This window comes from Homalodisca vitripennis, chromosome 2, assembly GCF_021130785.1.
Source record: "Homalodisca vitripennis isolate AUS2020 chromosome 2, UT_GWSS_2.1, whole genome shotgun sequence".
NCBI lineage: Eukaryota > Metazoa > Arthropoda > Insecta > Hemiptera > Cicadellidae > Homalodisca > Homalodisca vitripennis.
In genome coordinates, this window is record NC_060208.1 from 186,351,651 (window position 1) to 186,369,228 (window position 17,578).

At 32.2% G+C, this 17,578-nt stretch overlaps 1 protein-coding gene across 1 annotated transcript in view; it reads left to right on the forward strand.

Annotated features, from left to right (window-relative positions):
* LOC124355143 (protein MTSS 2) overlaps window positions 1–17,578 on the forward strand; it is a 180,244-nt gene that overhangs the window by 130,804 nt on the left and 31,862 nt on the right. The window contains 3 exon segments of the mRNA XM_046806115.1: window positions 3,267–3,358; window positions 12,678–12,916; window positions 13,687–13,794. Of these exon segments, the coding sequence (XP_046662071.1) occupies window positions 3,267–3,358; window positions 12,678–12,916; window positions 13,687–13,794 (439 nt within the window).

Below are 17,578 nucleotides of genomic sequence, written 5' to 3' on the forward strand. Positions count from 1 at the left end.
CTTGTTTTGCACACATTACTCACAAAATAACCCTCCTACTTAGCTGAAGCTTGAAGAAGAGTATAAAAGCTAAGATATGATCGCTAATGTTGTGCCCTTTCTTGACAGGGAAAAAGATTCCTTCAGGAGATTCAGTTGATAGTACAGATAGTGGATGGGTTCGCCCATTGATAAGTGTATAAGATGCGACAGACACGCGTACTTTACGCACTGTACATCCCTAACAACACACTGATTTTTGGCCCGGGACTGGAAGAACCTGGTTTAGACAGAAATTTTGCGTTCTATACACACATAATTGATGACTATGCACATTTACAAGTAGTTAGCTAAAAACTAATTATCTTACTGAAAACAAAAAATGTCATACTTTTGGAGTACTCTAAAAGAAGAAATTAATATTACGGGAGTCGAGGGTTTGCAGTGCCTGCTTGCACGTCTCTCGCGCCGAGATCTCGATGGCTTGTAATTTACTCAAATTTTTACTTTTTAATCTTTTCCTGTGGTATGCTCCAAATTGAGGGTGTTGTTTAACGTTTTATACGTCTTATGGTATTATTGATTCGTGAAATATATTTTGAAAATAAATAGAAATTTTATCATAGTTTCTAAGTTTAAAGTTAGCTTGTTTTTACTTTCGGTACTTTAAGGAATGGTTCTTAAAATTGTTACGTAGAAGATTGAAACCATCTTCCCGACCGATAGCTACGTAAACATTTGTACCAAAAGTTAGTAGTTCAGTTAAGTATAGGAGCTATATTTATTTTTTCCTAATTTTTGGTATTTAAAAATTGTTTCTTCACCTTTTGACAGAATACATTATCCATGAAGTCCCCTGAAAAACTCTTAAATTGAATAATATAATTACCAGTCGACAGATTATTTTCCGTACTGTATACTGTGTGAAATTAGTTAAAATCAGTGTACACGAACAGTTTAATTGCAATGTCTTGAGTAATCATCTGGGAAAATGTAATTAACTGGCAATGTTTTACTTGACAGTACTAGTGTTGTGTTATAAGTATCTTCTAGATGAATAATGTTATCCTGTGCTACAATAGTACTTAGCCAATCTTAAAGTTCATACTGGTGGACGGGTTATGAGGTGGGGGGGGGGATGGCAGTGGAGACAGAAATACGGCAGGAAAAGCACCTCCCTGTTGTCCGTGAAGTGATATAATGACAGAAAAGCTGGTAAGTGACAACAATAAAGTAGCTGAAACCCCTTCACCCCCTCCCCCCACCACCTCCAAGACCCTGCATGCATCTCACGATCAATGGCAGTGATTGTGCCAGAGGATATCTTAACAGTTTACCTTACAATATCTTCACGAGTTTTCTTTTATTTATCCCGCATTTTGTAATACAATCTTCTACAACTATCGTTGCACTCTTGTAAGACCACCTATTCTAACTTTAATGATCTGCGCTAAACAACATTCTAGACCATTTTTGTTAGTAACCGGTCGGTTGATTTGTCGGATTCAAAATTACTGTAACACCTCCCTCCCTCCCACTTCTAATTTGAATTATTTCAGATAGAAAATATGGAACTTGGAATGTTTCTCAGTCGAGTGGACGTAAATTTTTAATTGATATAATAAATGAAAATTTTATGTAGAAATGATTAAACACATCACTCTCTGCACTCATGCTCGTTTTTAACTGTAAACAAGGTTTATTAATTTTGTATAAAGTCAAACTCGGCTTTAGGAATATTCATAAGTATTTTTATTTGAACTGAAATATGTGGCTGGACGTGAATATAATTTGTATAAAGAGGGTTACTTGTGGAACAGTACGGTGAAGGCGAGGCTATGCTTCAGGCCAGTTGGCTTTTATGTTTATATTGAGATTTTCTAAAGCGAGGCAAGCCACGATTTCAGAGCTCTTTTGTGGGGTTTTAAGTTGAGAGTGACCGAAGAAATCCAACGTTTCTAGAAATACAGGAGAGAGTTAAAACGATGTTTGCTAGGGACATTTGCCGTGCTGAACTGTACGAAGCAAGAACGTTCAGAAAATAATTGTACGTTTAATCCTTTTAAATCATAATGGTATTATAATAATTACCTCAAAAAATGATAGGTACTATTAAAGTGAATAATGGCAGAAAGACTTGTTAGTGGTACCATTGGTTTTTTATGATTGAAATTTGAATTATATCAACCAAATTCGTAAAAAAACAAGATCACATAACATTAATTTACTTTACACAATTTTTTTTCAGAAAATGTTATTAATTATCTAGTCCTGTATGTACTTGCCAATCGTAATATGGTCAATTATCTATTTGTGTTTATTATTAATTATGTATGCATAGTAAGTTAATATTAGTAAGTATTATAATTTATTACATTACAAAGTTTTAAACTTATTATTATTATGATATACATTCAACTATTTCCACAACTTAATAACGAAATAACATCGATGCACTGTTTCTACCACTCGTTTTACTGGCTTTCAATGTGTATAATACTTACTACAGTACTTGGTAAGTTTTATATGTGTGGAAAATAAGTTCTTTAAGTAATTTGAAATCTGTATTTTGTTTACAGTATAAAGCCTCAAACTATTAGTGAAAGGAGCCTAATTCTTAGACTTGCACGGTCATAAGTATCATGTAAGCTTGCCGGTCCACGCCGCGACGAACAGTTATTGTTAATACAGTTAAGATGTTGAGATAACTCGGGTTCGCTGTGAAGATCGACCTAGTGAATGAATATACGTACATGAAACATAAACTTACAATGGGCTCTTCCTTTACTGCCACTTTGCTTTGTCAATGGTGTATGGTTTGAAATTAGAGCAAGTATGTGTGTTCTTTTCTATTAATCCATTTTCCCTTTGTCCAATTTCGTTTATAGATCGTTACTTTTTTAGTGAGGACACGATAATAAAACCTCGTTTTGTATTAAACCGAATTAACACCGATGTCTGCAATAAACTGTGCTGGAAGGAAGGACCATCACACACGTAATGAATGTAAGGGAGGAGGGGGGTATTCACTGGCATTGCCCTTGATTGTCTATCGACCCAGCTGATTTTGTTATCACCCTTCCCTCCTATTCCACTCCCTCCTGCCAGCCCAATGTCTGTCAGCACCTTGATTAACTCTTACATATTCACCTTTTCACATCCCCTATCTTTTATTGTATTTTTCATTGGTCCCAACTTTAACAATCCTGATTGGTAAAATCCATTGTGTTTATATATATATAATAGGTTTGTATGGATATTTATAAATGGCTATTTTCTTGTTACAGTGCAATAATGGACTGCCTGGTGGTGCCTCTCCAAGAGAAAATAGAAGACTGGAAGAAAGCTGTGATCAATTTAGATAAAGACCATGCCAAAGGTAATATCAGTGTCCTAAAAAATAACAAGCATTACAGTAGTAGTGAAAATCATGTATTTTTTTTATGTTACCATAGCAGCTTTGCCAGTATTACTTATTGTCAGGAGTGCATTATTTAATTCCCTAAATGTTTTACAACACTCGTCCACGTGTTCCTTCTCTTTTGATGGTTTCTTTGGGTGATCATCAAGTTTTAATCATTTAAACTTATTCTAAATTTAGATGAGATTGAGTTGGATTTCAACATTATTTAAAATCTACAAAAATATAAATTAATCATACTACAATGATTTATGCAAACTGAGATCCATTCCATCTCATAACAAATATAAGGCTGGATTAAAGCTTTTGATGAGAGTTTGTCTAAAGACTGCCATGAAGACCTGGGATAGATCTCAAGAGAGAAATTGCCCCAAGAGTAAGGGGAGATAGTGTCATACACCTGTGGCCAAGGGGACATTGTTTGTCACTTATTCAACTGTCATGCCCAAAGCTGACCCAGAAAACAATTTCATCAAGGTTCATTTATCAAACTTAGCCCTAATAAGATCACTGAAAATGTGTTAAATGTTTCTTTAAAGGGTTAATATTCTTCTTAGATATTAATTAATGTTGTTGACATTAACAACAATTTGCTCTTTGTTATTAACTTGAGTGACATATCTGGGTTCGGTTTGCCTTTAATGTAAGTTAAGCACCTTGGATATGAGCCTCTTGAAAATGCCTTGGATTATGAAAGTACATTATTCATTAAAGTTTGCATAAAAGCCAGAATTCAACAACTCCATCTATAGACTGGATTTCACTGAGGTCAATTATCAACACTAGTAAATAGAATTTGCTAGTTTTGCGCGATGTCCCAACTAAAGTCTGATCATCGTATTTCACTGTGTACAATATTCAGTGACAATTCTTTGATTTCAACATATCAGAGAAGGTTTAATTGTATGTAGTTCTTAAAATAGTATAGAGGGTTTTAATAGTCTAGGTTGTAACGGAATCTTCAACAAGATTATAATTTAGTGTAGATTTATATATTTGAGATTGTTTGCCGTTTCTTCTACTTTATGTTTCTCAAATTTGATGTTGTTCTTTAAAAAACTTTAATAAGCAATAATTCTTTTTTTCAATCATCTCGACTGACTTTAAAAATCCCAGTTCTATAGACAACAAATCAGTGAGGTGCGGCCTACACAACGGAAACTCTGTTGTTCCTTGACATTGATCTGAGTCGATGAAGCGTGCCTCTGTCCCATTGTTTGATGAGTTATTGTCCTCTATTTTGGGGTTATCTAGAACAACTACAGTGAGGACTAGTTTAAAACAATGTTTAAATATGATTTTGAGTAAAGAATAGTTAGTTATAATATTTTATAGATTTTGCTTTTTAATCTCTGAGTAATTTCACTTTTTTCATTATAGAACTTGGTTACAATAATTGACGGAAATATATTTTCTTTGTAAAAATATACTTTTAAAAATCATAATGTAGTAATTATTGTTTTATCAGTAAATATTGAAAATTATATATTATTTCTTGTTAGGAAAACTTGTTTCCTTTCAAAGTAGTCTTACTTTTTTCCTTAAAGGATTTCCAGGAAACGTCTTATCCAGCAAATATAGGAGTTTGGGTAATATAATGGAAAGTTGTCATTAAATATTAAGGATAGGCTGGTAAGGTTTGAACCTCGTGCTTCAAACAGTACTTGAATCCTATCATTTATATCCAGAGTTGTATACCTTGTACCTTCTTCACTCTTTAGTCATAAAACATCTACTCATAAATTATATACAATGTGCCTCCTCTATTCCTTATATACATATACAATATATATCCTATAGTTCTGAGTTGTAGAGCAGGTATCTTTAGAACTCCTCCTGTGAGTCATATAAAACATACTACTTCGATTTTCTAGTAATTTCATACTGTTTAGCTAAATATTGTATAAACGTCTTCTCTACGATTGTATAAAGTGTACTTCCTTATATTCCTGATTTATGTATAAATATCTCTGAGAGACCTTTACACATAGATTAGCAACACGTATTACTAAGTGACACATAAACTGTGTCTAAAACTTGGAGATTGTATCTAAAACATCAAAGTGCACTTAATTGTGTATCTGATAAAACATTGAGAAAACCTCTTCACCTAGATTACACTATATTTTATTGTCTAAGGGCCTTGGTGTCGAAACGGTTGGAAGAGTCCGTTTCAAGCTTCATTTTCACTTACATTTTTAAAATCTCTTCAGACGAACTTGATTCTAGATTCCAGGGATTAAGTCTGTAACAGCATCAGATTACAGACACTAAACTAAACTCTACATTGACATTGAATCAACCCTTCCCACCATGTTGTATATTATGTGTAGAGCTTACCTCTATTTTATAGTTGTTATTGATGGTACCTCTACTTTATTTTTTTGACATTTGAAATTTAATATTGTGACTTTTGTTGTTCCGGTAACATCACAGATGTGTTGAATTAATAGCAATTTACTCACATAGTATAATAAAGTTGGAATATGTGTTGTGGAAATTCTCCATATTTAGTCAACCCTAAGTGGTAGACGAGAAACATTATACTGAAGAAACTTTTGAGCTGTTATTTCTGTTACACATTCAATCAATGTTAGTAAGAATTACAACAACTGCACATGTAAATTTTTGTGGCAACCTGTATGCAATAGAATTGCTGACAAACTGTATGACAAAATTTAAATATAATTTGGAAAAGTTGTTTAAAAAATCATGTTCAGACATATTTTTTACATGTCAAATCATCCATGTGTCTTCTTAAAATCATAAACATATTTTAATTTTAACTAAAATCTGTATTCAATATATTTTGTCAGGGTTAACTGAAACTAGAGAACATTACTAGAAACTGAAAAAGTTTCTGAACAAGTATTACGTTACATTAATTAATAAAATTAATGTGTGTGCAGCGAAGGGTGTGATTTCTGTTTATGAACTTTATTATACAGTTGGGAACTTAATTTGGACCTGAATACCTGCAGTTCAATTCACTGTAAGCCCTTCACAATAGCAGTGGCCCCTAGCAATTCTCACCCTCTAAACCTATCTTTCATTTCACTGCTTTCTAACTCTTATTTGCATTTTGATTGAAACAATAGCCCGCATGTCTCCCCCACCAAAATTTGGTGTTCCTATAGTGATTCAATATAACCTCTAGCATTCGAATACCATTCATACTTATAACAGTACAATTGACATGTACAAAAAAGTTGATATCTTAGAATATGTTTTTATTAGGACAACAAGTAATGCTTTCCTGTCATCAAAGAAACTAAATTCTTGGGTCATTGGGCTAACATCTTTCCTATTCTTTCAATGCTTAAGTTAATATTTGCAGGAAGGATCTTACAGATTTTCCAGTAGGAATATGATTAGAAATGGTAACAAGATTTCAGACATTTGTAATCATATAGTGTTAGATTAACTGAAACAACATGGAACTGTTTTCACCTGCTCCCTTCTTCTGGTATTAAATATTAAACCTCATAAAGAATGCTAGCGAATACTTATCTTATTTAAAATTTTTTTGAAATATAGTGGACAAGAGGTTTATGTTTCCAGATATTTTCAACAAGGAACTCTAAAAACTTCAAAGATTACGGCACCATTAGAGTTAATTGGTTTTGTATTGGGCCTTGAAAGGGCTTTTATCAACTTGTCTCAATGAGATAAAAAATGACTCAAGGAAACATACAAGGAACACTTATAGTTACATTTAGCAGAAATACAACTGCCCATTTCATGAAATATCCAGATTTTTGTGTTTTCACAAACCATGAACCACAAATTCCACAATCGTATTTTTTGAAATGGGATTATGGAGTTAAATGCAGGCTTGTGAGCATTTGGTGTGGTAATAATATTTGCACATGCCTGGACAACTTGTTAAGATTCAAGCAATAAAATATTTCAAGATGGCGGCTGTAAACATTTAAATAAATGTACCATACACTACAGCACAAGTAAATACGTTTACAGACATAATTTCTGAAAGATTGAAACCTAACCTGACATTGTCCTTTAATGTGTTCTAAATGTACAATATACATGAATTAAAATTTCACCGTGTACCAACCTTAATTTGTGGAACATTTCGTGACCTGCAAACTTTTACAGTTGTATTACATTTTCATCATGTTATGGGCTCATATAAAGTAAAACAGTGTTATAAAAGTTCTACATTTGCATAAACTACATTTGTGCTTGTAGCATTTAAATATGTCAAGGATATTTTACACTTGATAAAGAACATTGTGCAGGTGATAATTATGATGAGCCAAATGCCCAGACAAAGTGCAATTCCAGATACATCAGTGATTGAAGTATTTTTTGGTTTTGGTAAGTTGACAGTTGAATGGGTGTTAAACAACACCCACACAACATCACAATGTAGTAAACATCGTAGAAGCCTGAAGTGACAAAGTCCAGTATTTATTGTGCCTTACATGTGAACACTGTTGACTGACAAGTGTAAACATACAAAGTTGATAACAACATGAAACATGATGAAGTTGTTTACGTGATGGGCACTGAGTATAAAACTCCAATCTGTGACCAACAAGGCCCTTGTGGCCAGATAAGTTAGTCTCCCCCTTCCCCACTCAACCCGCCACCCTAGGGACTGCCCTTCTCCTCAAGGCTTATGTCTTTACTTCATGGCTGTCAGCAGAAGAATTTTAATCAAAAGGGTGAAGAGTGTTCCCTTCTCTCATTGCCATGGAATATTATTCACCCTTGTCCTGCATTCTCTCACCATGAGCGCATCCCTTACTTTAAGCACTTTTTTATGTTGTGTATGAGTCATGGAAATAGAAACTGATATGTGAAATTCTTAATTTGGTAAATTAAATTTAATTTTCATTTGTAATTTTGTGTGTATTAATTACTATAAAATCAGAAAAATTGAAACTTTGTATTGAAAGGTCAACAATTTTTAAATGTTCTATGTGTGTTTTAAAAGTTTTTTCCAAGGTCAATTGGAATATTTTGAATGTCAATGCATTTTCTCTATGAGTTTTCATGTTTATTTCAGAACTTTTTCTACTGCATTCTTTCAGTTTAATAAGCTACAAATAAGGATGTAGAATTTCTTTGAGTTTTTACATGAATTTTAATACCTAGCTATGAAAGAATCTCAGCTAATATTACTTTCAGATTTGTTATGTATGTTATTCAATTGCTTTAAGTATAAAAGAATTCTTTTACATTTTTGTTCCATAATCATTGGTTATGTACTACCACATTCTTTGCACTTATTGTAATCAACTAAAAGTTAATAAAATAATTTGTCTTCTTTTTAATCACTAAACACCTACGTTAGTAGCTGTAAGCAATGGTTATATGGTAATAAACAGTAATAAATTATTGTGGATTTAAAACTAGAAAATCATATTTTGAGATCAAATAGATCTTCAGGAACTGAGAACCAACTTTATTGTGTAAGCACACAACCCTCTTTTATAGGAAATAAATAGGGAAATTTTCTCTTGGAAACTCATTGCTGATCAGCCACACTAGTTTGGGTGGTTGTGATAGTGGGACAATATAAAAAGAGTAAAAAATATTAAATTAACTTTTTTCTTAAATAATTGTATAGCTTGTAGCAAAAAGCTACTATTAGAAAATAAGTAATATTTAGTTATCCGCCAATTATACAAAGAAACTGAGACTGAATGTTATTATTTTTATCTAAATAGTATTCTTCATAAGGGTGGCTGAAGCTTATTTAGGCCGTGTCTTTGTTTTTTAAATGTATCATAGTAAAAGTTTTACAATCAATAGTCTTTTCAATTTTTAAACCTATTTTTCCTTTATATTTAGAGAAATATTTTACAATAAAAATGTCTCTTTTTATATTTCACATTCTCAACATAGTAGTATTGCACTAATTATTGTTGATTTTATAAAAATAAAAAGCTTGATATAAAAACAATAATAGTTAGGAATACATTATTTTTACTAAAATGTGTTTTTGAAAGTTAGATTTAATATTTCTGAAAAATGAAATAATCACTTAATTTGAGAAAACAATTGAATACAACAAGGAAGGCATTGAAATGGGAAAATTGAGATGGTCAAACAAAGAATGAGTATTTGAGATGCCATAATAAAAAGAATGTTTCCTAACAAGACGAGCATTAAGGAGTACTTTAACTTGGTTCATAATGAGTTACGTTCATTGTAACAGATCTCTTGGAGATGAAGATTTCTTTCTTTCCTGGGAAGAGTTAAATAATCCTATAATTCAGCCTTAATACATAATTTTCGTTGTACATTTTTTACAACACAACCCGTATATAAAGGAGGCGAGATGTGATGATATATGAGTCGGCCCACCAGACAACAGATCCCGAGGGTCACTTTGCTCAAGTGGGTCACACTCGCCCCCCACTCACTCACTCACACGGATCAGGGGAACCCTTGCACTGAGATAGAGCCAAAATGCATTTTCTGTGTCTCCTTCAAGTTTGCCAAACCCTTACAAAACTTCTTTGCTATTGATTCACACAACTTCCAGCCTTGATAAATTCTTTTCTTAAAATTTGTTTGATCAAACTTGATGGATTGGTTGCGAATAAATTCTTGTGTATGGGCTGTGAATTTCAGTACAATAATTGGCTGTTTGGGCTGTGAATTTCAGTACATTAATAACTGACTGTACTGGCGACCATCTTCATTATAGCGCCAAGAAGTTATTACAGAAAAACTTCTGTTAGTTGAAAATTTGTAATTTTTATTAACACTGATTACTAAGAATGGTAATTATTATTTATTTTTACTTATACTTTTATGATTCGATGTATACAATTGAATCTCTGTATATCAATATAAAGTCTAAGAAATTGATTTTTTATATAATCACTTACTCATCACCTCCTCAGGGGGCTCGGCTATTGAAGGTGAAATTTTTATGTGTAAGCACAGATCAAATTATACAGGGTGTTCTGAAAAAAGGTGCCCATAAGTCAGGGCGTGATTCCTCACATCAAAATAAGAAAAAAAAGGTCTAATTAACATAGGTCCGAAAATGCTTAGTTACCAAGTTATACAGGGTGAAAGATTTCGTCTGAATTTCAGTTCCCCTGCTGCAACGAAGCCCTACGGGTATTTGTTGGCTGTTAATTAAGATGTACAATTTAGCGTACTTTATGTAAAATGAACTGAAAAATTGAATAAAACCGTTTCCAGACCTGTAGCTACAGTAATTTTTAAGATATGTGACGAAATACGCGAAACTTGGTCCCGAAAAACAAGTTACATTTAGGTTTGAAGCAGATTTACTATGTTAAATGTACAATAAACACAAAATATTTTTTCACGGTACTTGTAGAAAATTTAATTTCGAAGAGAAAGATGTAAAATAAGTCTATAATAGACAAACGCAAACTTTAAAAAATAATCCTTAATTACATACAAAACGCATGAAAAATAGACAAAATCTGTTAAGCTCTCTACAAATGTAATATTGAAATTAAAACAGCTGTTTTATTAAAATATTTGATTTGAGAAACAAAATAATTTCTATTTAAAACATATGTTTTAACAATGTAACATTGTTTATAATAATTTAAATAAACATTATAAGCAGCTATTTTTCCATTGCTCATTAAGTGCGTGTGTTGATCTGTACTTTAATACAAGTTAGTGCGAGTGCCGTTGAAGTTAATTTTTGATAGCTAATAATATCTTATTCATCATGGCAGGTAATATGAATATTATGTACACTAATGGTGAAATGGCAGACATGCATTTAATGTACGGTCTTGCACATTGCAACAGTCGTCAGGCTAGACGACTCTATCAGGAACATTTTTATTTTGCTTAACAGATTTTGTCTATTTTTCATGCGTTTTGTATGTAATTAAGGATTATTTTTTAAAGTTTGCGTTTGTCTATATTATAGACTTATTTTACATCTTTCTCTTCGAAATTAAATTTTCTACAAGTACCGTGAAAAAATATTTTGTGTTTATTGTACATTTAACATAGTAAATCTGCTTCAAACCTAAATGTAACTTGTTTTTCGGGACCAAGTTTCGCGTATTTCGTCACATATCTTAAAAATTACTGTAGCTACAGGTCTGGAAACGGTTTTATTCAATTTTTCAGTTCATTTTACATAAAGTACGCTAAATTGTACATCTTAATTAACAGCCAACAAATACCCGTAGGGCTTCGTTGCAGCAGGGGAACTGAAATTCAGACGAAATCTTTCACCCTGTATAACTTGGTAACTAAGCATTTTCGGACCTATATTAATTAGACCTTTTTTTCTTATTTTGATGTGAGGAATCACGCCCTGACTTATGGGCACCTTTTTTCAGAACACCCTGTATATAATTTTACAGGTGTTGATAAGACAAGCAAAATTATACAAAATATGAAATTTTGACAACACCAAATAAAATGGTGGCATTTTAAAATATTTGAATATTAAAAATTCAAATATATAGGTTATAATACATTTAGGTAGTGCTCTGCTTAGTAAACTGTTAGTGTAAATACATCGTGATTATGCCTGTAATTATTGGTGGATCCATACAGAAATTACAGTACATCTAAAGTTCAAGTTTGTTTCTGGGAGTAATAGAACAGAAGGCGACAGAGCCTGTATATTAAATTCAATTTCTACATAATCAATCTAGATGCAATGATGGTTGATTTTAGCACCTTTTCAACCTAGAATGTGAAGCCTAGATCCATAGACGTTTTCCACACATCTAACTTGTCCATAGCGTAGATGCATAGATTTGAAACATAATAGGCATGAATAGTTGGTATAGCCTGAATTTTAACAATGGCAGCAAAATATCCAGTGTTTTGGAGCCAAAAGGGAGGGCATCTGGGCAAAACCCATTTTCCTTACAACTACTATGAACATTAATTAAGAAAAGTTAATGATAAAAAGGAATAAGAAAGGAATGATAGAAAGGAAGTTTTGATAAAAAGGAATAGAACTTTTGGTAATGTTTCATTTTCACCACAGCTGGCATGAATCTATAAATATATGTTGTTTAACCAAAATTAGCTTCTTCTTTGAAACATATTTTTCCTCATTTATTTGTGCTTTGTTGTTATTGTTATTCTAGTATCATCTTTAAGTAAACTGAAATTAATCATCTTGCTTGTCAAATGCTCTGTAGTGACCATTTCACTAGCTTATAATCATCCAAAGATAACTCTGAATAGAACCTTAAGTATGTTTTAAGACCTAATAGTTGAAATTTTTCCTTTGATGGCATATTTAGAAATAATTGTACTGATCTGATATGTTTAGATTACAAGCGGGCACGCACAGAATTAAAGAAGCGCTCAACAGACACGCTGCGACTGCAGAAAAAAGCACGCAAAGGTGGGAAGGGCGGGGAGCTCCAGCGCAAGGTGGAGAGTTGCCTGCAGGATGTGACAGAGCGCCGGTACATTCTGGAAGAGACAGAGAAGCGAGCAGTGCGTGCTGCTCTCATTGAGGAGCGCAGTCGATTCTGCGTCTTTGTTGCTTTCCTCAAGCCAGTTGTTGTGAGTAACATTTCTTTATTTATTAATGGTAAACAATAAACAAAAATTTATGTTTGGTGGAATTGGAATTATATCCATAATCCCAATATGTCATGGATATTTAGTTAAAAACATGGTTATTATTTCTCTACTGCCCAAAATTTGTGCCATATGACAATAAATCAATAATAAAACCAAACTTTTGCAATCTGTGATCTTTCTTCAGCCATTGTACTCTATTAAGTAAAATAATAATATCAATATAATCAAATTGGTTTATACTAAATAAAAAAAGCTTAGAATTAACAGGGCAGAAGAATTATTGATTTTAATTTTCTGGTGTTTTTAAGTAAAATGTATTCATAAAGGAAGTATGGAGAAAAGTAATGCAGAAATTTAGGGATTGACAATTCAGGAACAGGTTTTTTGTATCTTAAGTAAGCATAAAAGTTGAACAAATAAGAACAATGATGCTGAATATGTCCTAGTCAGAGGGACTTGAGAAGACCCATATTTATTGATGTCTTATAATGTCTGTACTAATATTTTGCTTTAGGATTTGAGATCGAAAGAAGAGACTAGATATCATCTATGAAAACATATGTTAGTTGTTTGTAACAAGTGTCTGCTACCCCAAACCTATCAAATCATGCATAGTCAAATGAGTATTGTAGATTCAGATAATTAACATAATGGAATTACTATGTTAAGGTTTGTATTGTAACCTGAGAACATCATTGATCGCAAGATGTGGCTGCCCGCTTATTAAGTGACTGACGTTGTGTTGACAGGATGAGGAAGTTGCGATGTTGTCAGAACTATCCCACCTGCAGGAGGTGGTGGACCAGTTGGAGAAACACACAGCAGACCCTTACACCCTCCCTCCCGCCAGTGAACAGGTAACTGTGTGATCGAGGCCCAGCACTATGTGGCAGCCATTAACGCTTGATTGTGGTGTGGTCACACAAATTTGCTGCTTACTCATACATTTGCACTACTAGAATCTGATCTTGAGAACATGTTTAGTCTTATACTACCCTAATAAGAAGTTATTATGATTATTTGACATAACTGATTTTAATCCTACTTAATACTCACATCCTGTTGTGACTTTTAAGGATGACAACATGATTAGTTGCAGGTATCTATCAGCTGTCCATTTTATCATCCTTGCCACAAATGCCACACAAATGCCACACAATGCCACATGTCATTCACAAATCTGTATTATTTGCTGCATAAACAGCACCAGAGTTTAGTAAGGTTAAATAAACTAGGGGCATTATTCAGTGTTAATTTAGAGTAGGGTTCATAACATGCATAAAATCAAACATTATTTATATTAAAATTAAAATTTACTGTCATAAAACTTTAGAAGCATTGACAAAGTTAGATTGATAATTTTTGAAGTGAAAACTTCTTTAGGCGCGTTGAGCGTTTTGGTTGAGGGTAAAATCCTCTGTTCGCGTCACCGACATGCTAATGATACTAACCTGCATGAAAAAGTCAGTCTCGCTGTGTTTTTTAACCGTAGACTTGGCCGCGGACTACTAACCTGCATGAAAAAGTCAGTCTCGCTGTCTGTGTTAAAACTGTCCCGGCGGAGTATGAAAACAGACTGCGAAAATCAGTGACCTGTACGGCTTCCTCTCGCGATTTAAAAGTGAAGCCAATGTCGTACAATTCTGTAAGATGCGTCAAATTAAAGCTCTTAATATTGGCAATCTATTGGTTACATTTTTAAATATTAAAAAAATTTCGAAATAATTTTGATTATTGTTTACATTTTACATAGCGTTTACAATGACAAGAAAAAAGTAGTAAGCGAGGATTTTTTTTATTTTTTGGTCAGACAAAATTTGTCAGCGAGAAAGTTGTGTGAAAATAGATGAATATTTTTTTTGTAATTTATCATTTTTTTATTGGAAGTTTAGTTTAGCCTGTAGTAGCGTATGAAGTGATGAGTGAACGTTTCTGCCGGAACTGTAGTTGGCGCATTGGCTCACTGATACCGTATTAACTCAATAAATTAGTTTATTGTGCAATAAAAATACTTTTACGAAAGAACCAAGTTTAATTTAACTAATTTATTAGTTTTAAAAATATTGTGGGTTTAATTGTTATTGCAATTATATACTTTATCCGTAGCAATAACTGTATTATTTACAACGGTGTTCAACTCACTGTTGTTCACTCGGTGTTTACTCACTTGTATTCTATGTTTAACTAACTATTAATATTGAGCAATTACAACATATTTTTATACAGATAAATGAATAATGAAAACAACGAATATATTTTTAAACATTTTTAATATTTGTACGAATATTTGTATTTAAAATTTAGCATTATTCATTTTAATTATGTTTTTAATATTTAACCTCTTCATCATGAAATGAGTATTATTATTACGGTATAAGATTTATCTTACTAGCGTGGTAAAATAGATTTCTAGTTATTTGATAATATTTTTTTCGTGGATTTTAAAATTGGAAAATTAAAAATCGCGTCACATTTACAATTACAGATGTACTGCTACTATAACGTATTGTTAATTACTCTCAACTTAATAGTTCCGTTTTCACTTCTATCGGCAGTCCCACGACTGCTACTGTTTTTTTTTTTTTTTCCTTATATTAAATAAAAACACTAAACTTATTCATTATAATAAAATTCAGAATTCTAAGTATATAAATAAGTAGTCGTTACATCTATTATAAGTATGGATATTGTGGTTGAAGTTTAAATATGAAAATAATTTAGTGCATACACAGTCAGGTCAAACAGATACAAATAAATTTATAATAGTTGGTTTTAAGTTCTAATAGTAAAGGTTGACAATAAATTACGTGACTGGTGCCTGTAATTAATTACTCTTAAAGCTTGTTTCTATACACCTTTTTAACATCTAATAACGGTCTTCTATTGTCACTATTGGTACTGTTGATGTATACAACCGCCATCGTTGCGTTGCACTTTGCGCATCTCTTGAAACTGAAAGTAGACTCAATACCTTTGTCAATAATTGTTGCCTACAGTAAAACAAATTGCTGTGTTTATTCAAGACTGATTCACTTTGTTAGCCTATGTTGATTATTAGTAAATATTTATTTGCGAGTGTGTTACCTAACATCCAAAATACTTACAACTCATTACAAATTATTTTAGTTCTTTTTATACAAATATTCTTTGTTACATTAAGTAGCTTTATGTATAACATGAAGTAATTAAAAAATATTATTAACATTAATTATAAAAAACAAATCAGCCTAAAACAGATTCTTTTATGATAATAGGTTAAAATATCACTAAATACATATATTTGATTTACCTACTTTTTAATACTTTTTAGGCTTACTTTGTTATAATGATATTAGCAAATAATGTACCCATACCACTGTAACCATCTTTCAGAACTGTTGAGTACTACACAATATTTTCAGTTCCACTTAAATATTTTGTGCAGCATTTTCAAAACACAACTATTTGTAGACTATTTCTCCAACTGAACAAGTTGTGCGATGTTAAGAAACTATTTAAGTTTACTGCTACAGAGAACTGCTTTTTCCCCACAGTTGTCGTTTTGTGGAGCAGTTGCAGCACAACAGTTCTTAACAACCGTTGTCTAGCTGTAACTGAAACTATTGCAACTGTTGCGGAGGATTCCCGGTTTTACCTATGCCTATTTGATGTTGGCATTTTTGGAAATGTAAATAAAAAAAAAACACTTATTTATATTTGTCACATTATATGAGTCAATAGAAATGAAATCATAAACAATCATAAACAACATTCACTGAACATATTTATCTTGTTGGAAAGCTAACTACTAACATTTAACGTGATGTTACTGTGTCTAACACTCACTTTGAACTGAAAACTATCCTCATCCCTATACGCTCATAACCTGTTAATTGCTCATTTCTTGGAATCATGTTATAGTATTTACAGCCACCCTTTTTAAAGAACTGCAAGACTTTAGAGATTTTAAGCATGCTTGGGAACACCCCTGTTATGAAGGATGAGTTGATTAGATGAGTTGTAGGTTTTACTAACTGAAATTGGAATTTGTTTATTGAATTTACCAGTCATTTATCAAGACCTAAACTTACTTTGTTTTTTTAGACTACTAATTATTTTTAAAGTCTCCTCATCAATTGCGTTACATCTAAAGATTTTACAACTCGTGGTGAATAAGTTAAAATTTACATAATTATTACCATTTGTCCTACTGTCATCTGCATAAGGTCCAATATTGCCCTCAACAAAATTTATACAATGATTATTGACACTTTCACATGTAGTAACAGGATCATGAGCAAGTTTATTGTGCAGCTTAATAACTATACTATTCTCTTTTAAAGTGGTCTTCCCAATCTCACGTATTATTTTCCATGTAGCTTTATTGATATTAGAAGATAAGAGTTTTGGAGAAATGTTTCTTTTTATCCTCGTACACTTTTTTTCTATGTGATTTATTCATTTCTCTAACTTTCAGAAACATTGAACTGTTTTGTGCATCTCTAGCTACTTTACTGAGTTCTATTATTTATTTTTTATCTGACTTAAGGTCCTCAGACATCCAAGGCTTTTTATTTTTAACAAGTTTTCCTTGTGATATTCGTTACATGAAAACCATGTGACTAATAAACTATCTTGAAATATTATTTTTGTAATATGTAA